A 10,969-nucleotide genomic window follows, 5' to 3' on the forward strand; every position below is an offset into this window, starting at 1 on the left:
GACCCTATTTTGCTTGGCATTGTACAAACCCACGTCAAAAAGGAGATCCCTGTCTCCAAGAGCTTACAATCTAAGTATGAGACAAGAGACAAACGGATGGGGAAGCACAAGAAAACAGTGACACAATATTGATATTTATGTTAATGGATGAATTGATACAACATTGCCTTTCATTTACAAGTTTGTATATTCCCCTATCACTTTTACATTTTATTTTCATATTTCTGATTGTATTAGTGTTGATTTAATTGAAAACAACAATAATAAATAATCACTGTGATGTTTCTAGTTATTTATATAGTAATCATTGTTTGGATTTATTCAGTCTTTGGCCTCTGAGTTTGTTTAGCCCAGCTACTGGGAATATCTTATTATCTGGAAACCCCTTCAAATTATTTAAAAAAAAAAAAAAAAAAAGTCTTCCTTCTTTATGAAGTAGCAAAAAGCCCATACGTTAGTTATGTGCAGGCTGAGGGTTATGTACTGGCTTTTCATGCTTTCTTTCTCATAAGTCCCAGGCAGAAGACCTCTTCTTATCAGTTCTATTGTTGTGGTCTCCCTTTTACTGTGTACTTGCTATCCCTTATCCACAGGCTGGCTACATTCTTCTCTGGCTGAAAAGGGCAGAATATGGGTGCGACAGGGACTATTGCTTGTTTTATCTGTACAGTGCCTAGCACAATGAGATGCTGACCTGGTTGAGGTCTCTAGCTGTCACTGTAATATAAATGTAGAATAGTAATATGGCCTTTTCCATGCCTGTTACCAACAGGACTTAGTCATCTGCTGTGAAATACATACCTTGTTATGTTTTAGGGCTTATATACATGTGTGGGTTCTCCCCATCTGGTGTTGTATTACAACGTCAACTCCCGTCTAGCAGCCTAAACAGCACACGAAAGCACTTTCATTAGAAAGAGATGGGCAAGTGTGTCGTCTTTACTTTTAAAAGACCAAGAGACGCCTTTTCTGAGAGCATGATGCGAGTTCAGCTGCTTGGGTTTATTGCTACCAGCTGAAGTTGAAAGCTTGAGTGCTATGACGGAGCACAGATATGCTGCGTATGTTGGCATGATAATGACTGCATACCAGTGGACTCTGTGTGGAATACTATTAAAAATAGCTGTCTGCAGGCTTGTATGTTCCAGAAGCCCACACTTGTGAGCCTAAAATCTGGATAGAATAACAATATGATATTTACAATAACCATATGGGACTTGGGCCCAGGTCTTGCTCCCATGAAAGTCTGCAAGTGTTTTCCTTTTCAGTTCAATGGCAGAAGGTTTGGGGCCTCCATACTCAAACTAACGTGCACAGCTTTTATTACGCAATACCTATGAATGCTAAGGATATGGCCCTGTGATTTTGAATTTTTTGGGGCAGAGGAGAAAGAGAAATGTAACAGTTGCTTTTATGTGCAGTCAGTTGTTTAATAATGCATTTTATATTTTTGGTATCTGTGAACCAAAGCACACCAGACAGCCAAAAAAAAAAAAAAAAAAAAAATGCAGATGATAAGGAAAGTTAAAAAACATACATTTTTTTTTTTAAAACTTGCTAATCAAGTACACATAAATTTGTAAACAGAAACTGTCTGTTTCCCTTTCTTAATTTCCTCTTTTATTCTTAGTTATATCCACTTTTGCTTTGCTTTGCTCCTTTTCCTCAGTTGTCTCCCTGGAGGAGTTAGTTAGCCAATCTCTATATATTAAACTTTCTTGGCATTTCAGTCCTTCTAGCCCCATATGTAATCGCTTTTTCCCTCCTGAGCTCCAATCCATTTGTCAGTGTCTGTCTGGTAAAGAAAGTGGCTGTAACTGAATCCAGGATGCAGTTGCACCAGCGCTGTAGAGAAAAACTATTTCCTCCAGACTTTGTGATATGACATCTCTATGTATCCATCATAAAATTGCATTGGTTTCTTTGTTGGAATCTAACATTGCAAATTCACATCTGATTACTGTCTTCTGTCATCTGTAGATCTCTTTCAGTATTGCATCTTTCCAGGTTTCTCCCTGTCTGAATGGGAAAAAATTGGCATAGGAGTGAAATACTTTTCCTTAATTTTTGCTGTATGTCGTCAGAGATATTGTTCAATTTATGAGAATATAATTGCTAGGCTCCTTTTCTCTTTGTTAGATCAGTAGTACAGTGTTTGTTTTTTGTCCAGTCTTCTGTCACCTCCCCAATTTTCCATGAATATTCAAAAGTGGTGGCACAGTAAGCTTGTTGATGAATTCCTTACCCAGTAATACTCATCAATCGACTGGAATATATTTTTCCCTTTCTTGTTCCTCATCAATAGCTATTCTATATGGCTTTCCTGATTCCTAATTGCCCTAAAATGTATTTAATTTTTCTTGTTGAAGACAGATTTTAAAGGACAACTACAAAAACAATTTTATTTTGTTTTTCAGTGTATAAAGAAAAGGTAAAAACTTTAAAAAAATTGAATAAGCCTGCTGCATATCAGACACAACTTACACACACAGATTTAGGGTATTGGATCTGAAGTTTTGGCCCATATCTAGTTATTACCCAGTTAAAAAAAATTCCCTTAAAATGTATTTACTATTGAAAGCACAAGTAATAAAAAAATAGATGTTCTGTGGGTTCGTTCAGTTAAATTTCTGTACATAACATTTCTCGCCGTTTTTTCCCCTCTCTAAATAGGTGAAGAGCATTACAACTGTATTTCTGCACTTCATAAATCTATGCGAGGCTCAGATGAAAATGCTTCCCTTTACTGGCTTGCCCGAATGCTCGAAGGTGGTGAGAATCCACTGTATGTGGCAAGAAGGCTGGTGAGATTTGCAAGCGAAGATATAGGTGGGCATCACAATAATAGTACTGGAACATTTTAAAAAATAATATCTAAAAGTTCTTCCGTTTGCATCAGTTACTTTTGGAAAAATCTGTTTGTTTAAAAAAACAACAAATCAAAGTCCGTTGCCATAACTAGAGTTCAGGACTAAACTTTTTCTTTTGCAACAACTGATGATATCATTGACACCTCAGATTAAGGGTTGACTGCATTCAGAATTCCACTTTGGGTGTTAATGATTTGATCAACTGTTACAGGAAAAACACAGATCCCTGAATTTAGGTGTCAGTAGATAATCAAAACAGTTTATTTTATTTAACTAAAAATGTATTTTCATTTGTACTTAAATTATCCAGAGGGTGTTAGGGACACCCATATTTTCTGGTAATTGGGGAAACTAACTCTATAAATCACCCTGACTTCAAAGCCTGCTAGCTGTTTTCCCAGTTGTTAACACCTTGCTGGCTTATCCACGGCTGACTGATTCACCAAAACTTCCCTTATAATACTTTAGTGAAGATGTGATGGTTGTAGTCTTGGGGAAACCATCTACGTATATTATCTAAAATGACCTGTTATCTGAAAAAGCCACCTCCAATATACCTGCATACCTTTACTTCAGTAGCAGAGATATGACTTTGTAGCGTAGATGAAGAAAGACAGTACTTGCTCTACTTTGCTGGTTTTAATTTACTTACGTATGATCCTTTTTGTTGTAGGACTGGCGGATCCTTTGGCATTAACACAAGCAGTTGCTGCATACCAAGGCTGTCATTTTATTGGAATGCCAGAATGTGAGGTAAAGCTGTCACAAACTTGTTTGTACGAGCATACACATATTTTTAACAAGTTTTATTTTGTCTTGTCACTCTTGGTTTCTTTGTATAATATTTACAACTTTGTATTCTAAGTTAACTATTCTTTTGCTTCTTAATTAGCCAAAAGCAAGAGGAGGTGGTGGTGCTAGTGGTGGTATTATTAAACATTCATAGTGCAATAGCAGCTACAGGCTAGACAAGGACATGGCCCCTTGTGCTACATGCTGTACAAACAACAAACTAAATGATGGTCCTTGTTCCAAAGAGTTTACAATCTAAAAGTCACGTAATATTGTTCTCTCTCTGTTTTGCAGGTCATACTAGCCCAATGTGTAGTCTACTTTGCTAGAGCACCCAAGTCTATTGAGGTGTACAGTGCATACAGCAATGTCAAAGCATGTTTGAGAAACCACCAGGGACCACTTCCACCTGTTCCACTGCACTTGAGAAATGCCCCAACCAGGCTCATGAAGGACTTGGGCTATGGTAAAGATTATAAATATAACCCCATGTACAAGGAACCTGTAGAGCAAGACTATCTGCCTGAAGAGCTGAAAGGAGTGGACTTTTTTAAGGGACAAAAAATGTAATAGTCTTACTGTGACTTTATTAAAAAAAAAAAAAAAAAAGTATTTTTTTGCAGTTGGGTTGAAAATCTCTTCTCAATTCAGACATATGCCTGCTGGGCTGACATGATGAAACTATTGGGCCCATGATGACACTGTTGTCCTGTTTTGTAAACATTTTGGAGGATGTTTTAAAAACAATCTACAGTTGCAGAAATTAGGAAACCAAAGGTGGCTTTTATTAACTTAGTAACACTTTGTGGTTGAAGCAACATGGCTTTTGCCCTTTATGGAAAACAAATGTATTGCTGAGGAGAACAGACTACAACTGTCAGAACAACACAGTGAAGGAATATTATATATTTTAAAAGCCACCTTAATTTACTTCATATTTTGAGGATGCTATTTAAAAAAAAAAACGGAAATTGCACAGAATAAAATATAAAATCCTAGGGTAAAACAAAATGGAATTACAATGTAATACTCATTATACTGTGTTTTAAACTGTTTTTGATATGACAAGATGTCATAAATCAATAAAACTGTTCCAAAATTATTTATGTGTATGTGTGTTATGGTAGTGATGGGGTTCTTAACATTATTGTGGTGGTTTTATTTCTAATAACCAGCTTCCATAGCAAATTCAAATTATTTGCTGGTAGACTAATTCAGGTTGAAAGTAGCATGACCACATCACGTTGAAAAATAATATTTTACATGTAGCTCTCTTTATTTTGTTTTTAATAAACTGATGCTTTCTTTAAATATAGCTTTTTGAGAAGCAAGACCCTATAATACTAAATTATCTGCTAAATACTTCCAGTCTTGCTCAAGAGTTTCCATTAGCCTGGAGTCAAGACAGTTGGGAGGCACAGATTTGACTTGTCTCATGCTAGGAATGGAATGGCAACTGTTTGTCTTGAAAGACAATGGTTTAGCTATCAAAGCAGTTCAGTTTCTGTGTGCACTCCTGTAGCATTGTGAGTGGCTAAAAAGTCCAATTATTGAGCAACAGTCCTTGCCACAGATAATGCATGCCAGAAAATGAAGCTGGAGCATAACTAGTGTTTGAGGCCTGTTGCGCTTTCCTCTTTGCTCTCTTCACTTCCACTCTCTTTGGTCTCTCTGACTTCCTGGCACAGCCCTTCAGTATGGTCTGTTGCTAGCTGCATCTTCCCAGCTGGTGGTGTCAATGTTTCTGGCAGTTGCCTTAGTGCAACACTGATGGATAATTGATCTACCGGCATGGAAACTGCACTGACTCTCGATATATACAGATAATTGATCTACCGGCATAGACGCAAAAGAACTTGCAGTCTTTTGAGTGACCTGTGCTAATGTCTTGCCAGCAACTCTAAGGAGAGAGATTTCTCTGTAGCTGTTGCAATCACCTTGATCTCTTTTGTTTTTTGTACAATGTTGTGATGGTGGCATTCTTCATGTCTTGTGGTACACCTCCTTCCCTCCAACAGGCAAACAGGACATCGGAAGATGTTTAAGCACAATCTGTCCTCCTTGTTTCCCTATGTCAGCTGGAATTCTATCTTTTCCTGTCACCTTTCCTGGGAAGCGATTGCCTTTTCAAGCTCATTTATAGATGATTCTATATCTAGCTCTTGGATAATCTGGAGTCTGGGGGTCACATTTAGTGCTTCTTCCGAAACAGTGATTTCACGTGAAGAGTTTCTGATAGTGTTCCATCCAGCATAGCATCTGTTTGCTTCTGTCAATGATATGTCTCCATTAAGAGATTTGAGCAGGACAGCCTTCTTGGCTGAAGGACATACTGCTTGGTTGAATCCATCATACATACTTCTTAGCTCTCCATTCTCAAAGGACATTTTTACCTTCTCACACAGTTTGAGACAGTGTCATTGCGTACATTGCCTTGTTGTTCATTGCAATGCGCTCTTGGCCAGCCTGCGGTTATCATGTATCTTAGGAGAGGGGTTCATTTTGTGGTAAAGATATGCTGTGCATTTGTTTCAATAACTGGAAGTATTTCTTCAGAGTATGCTGCAAACCAGTCTTTATCTTCTACAGTCTTTTTAAGCCAAAGTTGCAGCTATATGGATATTCATTCTGACTGTGTTCCATGTTGCATCAGCATTCAGGGAAGATGCAATCAATGACATAGCTTCCCTGAGATTTGCAATGAATTGAAGACACCTTGCTTGGTCTTTTGAGCTGATAATGCATAGGTGGCAGTGTTAATTGGTACAATGCATTTTTCCTAGTAAAAGCCTTATTTTGCAGCACAGTCCAATCTTCACTGTGAAAACTGCAAGTATAGATAACATCCTGTAGGTGTTTTCTACAGGTGACAGTTAAATCCAGTTGGTGCCAGTGTTCAAATCTGGGGTGTCTCCATGACCAGCACTGGCAACGACCATCTTGGAAGTAGGTGTTGATGTCATGGAACAAGGTAACACTCACAACAGACTCTGCTTCAACTGAAGCAGAATCAGATTATTCTAAAAAGCACAACACAACACCTAGCAAGTATAGAGCCAGGCAGCTGTTGGGTTGGGCAGACACAGACTGGCACTCGTTGAGTTCTTATATAGCCTGTGGGGCGTTTTTTTTGTGGATGATGACTAACAGGGGTAAGACAAATTAATTCAATTACAAGCGTTGGACAGGCTGCATAAGTTCCTTACAGTTGGTAATGCACAGCTCCCAGTGACTGCAGAGCTCCACTAGTCTTTGCCCATTGTGGTTCATTTTTTCCCCCTCTATGGTGGCCAGTGCATAGTGGCCACATCTCATGAGCTGAGCTGACTCTAGTGTTGAAATCTCCCAGTGGTAGCTTTTTGATAACGCTCTCAAGTTGCTGATAGAGCAAGTCCTTCTGTTCAGAGATGAAAGAAAGTATTGGGGCATATATCCTGATGTTGGCAAAGCCACCTGTGGTAGATATTCTTAATGCTATGATACATTTTGATGTTGTAACAAGACGTTTGGCCCAGGGTGCTAATGAATTTTTGACTGCAAAACCTATACTGTGCTCACAGCAGTCGTGTTTGCTTTTTCCATGCCCCAAAAAAATGTACTGCATCTCATGTAGAGAACCTGTCAGCTAGTCTGGTTTCAGATAGAGGGGCTACATCAATGTCAGGCTTCTCCAGCTCGCAGTCTGTGATGGTGGACTTCCTCGGGTCATTGACCTCCTCTAGATCATTTGACATATCAGTGTACATTGTCCTCACATTCCAACAAGCAAGGTTGAAGAGGGCGACCGTTGTACCTGAACCTGCTGTGTGTATGCCTAGGCAGAAATAAATAAGGAGGCAGAAGCTTGTCTTGGGACCAAAGCCCCTCTTGGTGGTACTGACTGAGCCCAAAAGCTTGGAGGCCGAGACATTTGGAAGCCAACACAGCTACAGAAGATGTCAGAGGATAGAGCTGACTTACAGTGCCAACTGCCTGATGTTTTCTCCACTGCAGATTTGGCTCAGAGCTTTCTCCCCTAGCTTTTATTCAGACACACAGTTGCTGCAAGGCAACACCGCCCGATGGAGTTACTCCTTTGTGGATACTGCTCTTCATTCCGATGGATAACTGGCATATCCCCCACCACATAGTGTCTCATGATAACAGACTAAGAATTCTGACCTTGGATTAAGGGATTCCATCATTTTCACGTGTGACCATAGGCATATATTGACTTTCATAGATTTTAAAGCCAGAAGGGACCAATATGATCATCTACTCTCACCTCCTGAACAACACAGGCCATCAAACAATTCCTGCAGTGGAAGGAATATTTGGACCTTGACATTGTCCCTTTATTTCCATATTGCCTCTTTCAAACTTTATATAAAATTGTGGCAACACATCTCTATCCCCACGTCAGCCTCAGCAGTTCTCACTCTGGCAGCAGGGGTGGGGTGGGGGCTGTGGCTGGAGTAAATCAGTCCTTCACTAGAGGTTTATAATTCTTAACAGTAGTTTATGTAGGCTTCAAGGTTGGCCTGAGTGGCTTCCTTAAGCATAACTACACAAATTCATTTCCTTGCTCCCACCAGAGCACTGATCCTTCTTATGCTGGCTCCTCGTCGTCAGACCCTCCGCAAAGAGTAGGTGTCAAGTATCAGAGGGGTAGCCGTGTTAGTCTGAATCTGTAAAAAGTAACAGAGGGTCCTGTGGCACCTTTAAGACTAACAGAAGTATTGGGAGCATAAGCTTTCGTGGGTAAGAACCTCACTTCTTCAGATGCAAGTAATGGAAATCTCCAGAGGCAGGTATAAATCAGTATGGAGATAACGAGGTTAGTTCAATCAGGGAGGGTGAGGTGCTCTGCTAGCAGTTGAGGTGTGAACACCAAGGGAGGAGAAACTGCTTCTGTAGTTGGATAGCCATTCACAGTCTTTGTTTAATCCTGATCTGATGGTGTCAAATTTGCAAATGAACTGGAGCTCAGCAGTTTCTCTTTGGAGTCTGGTCCTGAAGTTTTTTTGCTGTAAGATGGCTACCTTTACATCTGCTATTGTGTGGCCAGGGAGGTTGAAGTGTTCTCCTACAGGTTTTTGTATATTGCCATTCCTGATATCTGACTTGTGTCCATTTATCCTCTTGCGTAGTGACTGTCCAGTTTGGCCAATGTACATAGCAGAGGGCCATTGCTGGCACATGATGGCATATATAACATTGGTGGACGTGCAGGTGAATGAGCCGGTGATGTTGTAGCTGATCTGGTTAGGTCCTGTGATGGTGTTGCTGGTGTAGATATGTGGGCAGAGTTGGCATCGAGGTTTGTTGCATGGGTTGGTTCCTGAGTTAGAGTTGTTATGGTGCGGTGCGTGGTTGCTGGTGAGAATATGCTTACGGTTGGCGGGTTGTCTGTGGGCGAGGACTGGCCTGCCTCCCAAGGTCTGTGAAAGTGAGGGATCATTGTCCAGGATGGGTTGTAGATCACTGATGATGCGTTGGAGAGGTTTAAGCTGAGGACTGCAGGTGATGGCCAGTGGAGTAGGTGGAACCTTTTCTCCCTGCCATCCTTCCGCAGCTTGTTTCTTGTCTCTCCTCTCTCTCTCTCTCTCACACACACACACACTGGAAGAGGTTTTTAAAGGTCACCAGTGAGTCCTTAGTTGGGCTCAGGTGTGACCCTAATTAACCTGAGGTAACCTCTTATCAGTGCATAGAAAAAAGGGCTTTAACTCCTGAAGCTGTCAGGTCTGACTCTGTCACACTATATACAGGAATCGTATAGCCAACTATCCGGTGAAATGCTGGCAACTGTTAAATAGAGCATAGCACTGCTACACATCCATTTTGGGTAGCTGAAGAAAACATACTCAACTGGAGTGAGAGAAGGAAATGAAGTTGGAAGGATTTTATTATGCAGACACAAACTGGGCATGGACACAATGGTAAATTGCACACACTTGTGAAAGTGCCGTGAAATAGTTTTGACCACAAGTGGCCAGGACTTGTATGAAGTCTCCACTGAAAGATACCACTTTCAATAGGATAATGCATCAGTAACATGAGTCAGACTTGGTTCAACACTGACTCAAAAGAGCAAAACCTACTGAATCATTACAACAATTCCTGTATTACCTGAATTTTCCTTGGCGGTCTATCCAAGTACAGAGTCACTCTGACCCAGCTTAGCTTGTGAGATTTGATGAGAGAGAACAATTTGTAGTGAAAAATCTGAAGGCTAGGGGTAATTGTATGTGTTTCATTGAAAGCTAAGAACTTAAATCCTGAGCTGCATGGGAGGCTAATGGAAAGTAAGTTCAACAACCATACACCACACAAAACCGTACTGGCAGATTGTCTTTAATTCCTGAAAGGGCTAGTGGCCAAATCTGTAGCAAACACGGCTAAAGAATAGTGTTTGTGATGCATCCAATGTTATATGACCAGATCATTGAACAAAAATCTGTCAATCTCAGCAACTTCACTTTAATTACTCCATCTCATTTTAACAAAATAGCACTTAAATAGGTTATGGCACAGTTGTATCCTTTTGTAATTTTTTTCCTTTTCACGGTTTCATTAGCAGTTTTCACAGGTTACTGTTGATGAAGAGTAGGAAGCTGTTTCTTTCCATTCTGAACATTGGGGACATAGCTTGGGTAGTCTTGGATTTGAGACTGCTGTGTCAGTTGTGACCTGGGAAATGCAAAATGAACAAGTGCTGTTTTCCTCAGAGAATTCTGTACCACAGAGAGAGAATATGGGTCAGAAAAGTCCAGGCCTCCCACTATTGTTACTTGTTAGGGTCTGGTGAGATTCCATACAAGTGGTGTGGAAGAATATCAAATCCCTGGCAAACTTTAATTTGTCTGGATTTATAAAACTTACATCTAAATACTATTCATAGTTAGTAGAAAAGTTAGTACATACTAAGAGAATTTCTTTGCAACTAGTTATAAACCAACACACTTCTGAAAGAGTTCAAATTCCATCCAAATGTCTAGTCAAACCTATCAAGTGTCTTGTTTTTTAAATGTTTTGTTGGACAGAAAAAAAAAAAGAAAAAAAAAACCCTGTTGGCTGTAGATTGAGCAATTTTGATTACAGAAAGTTTAGCGATACCCTCTCTGTTGTTTCTATTTTGATAAGTCTAATTGACCAGAAAGCTGAGAGATCTCTTCTTTAATTTTCTCAGATGCAAACATTTCCCCATCAGTTTTTGTCTTAAATAATATAGAGGCAGATGATGATGCCCTCATTCACATTGAATTGTTCCTCATGCTGTGAATAGTCCCAGTGACAGGATGGTGTCCTTCATTTTTTGTTTTCAT

The 10,969-nt window shown here is 39.9% G+C and overlaps 1 protein-coding gene across 1 annotated transcript in view; it reads left to right on the forward strand.

The window, feature by feature from the left end:
- The window catches only part of WRNIP1 (WRN helicase interacting protein 1), a 30,199-nt gene extending 25,660 nt beyond the window's left edge, over positions 1-4,539 (forward strand). The window contains exons 5-7 of the mRNA XM_065398955.1: positions 2,674-2,829; positions 3,544-3,623; positions 3,957-4,539. Coding sequence (XP_065255027.1) covers positions 2,674-2,829; positions 3,544-3,623; positions 3,957-4,232 — 512 coding nt within the window. The 3' untranslated portion in view covers positions 4,233-4,539. The remainder of the gene's footprint in view (positions 1-2,673; positions 2,830-3,543; positions 3,624-3,956) is intronic.
- Positions 4,540-10,969: the final 6,430 nt, after the last annotated feature.

The sequence above is a fragment of the Emys orbicularis genome, chromosome 2, assembly GCF_028017835.1.
Source record: "Emys orbicularis isolate rEmyOrb1 chromosome 2, rEmyOrb1.hap1, whole genome shotgun sequence".
Taxonomy (NCBI): Eukaryota; Metazoa; Chordata; order Testudines; family Emydidae; genus Emys; species Emys orbicularis.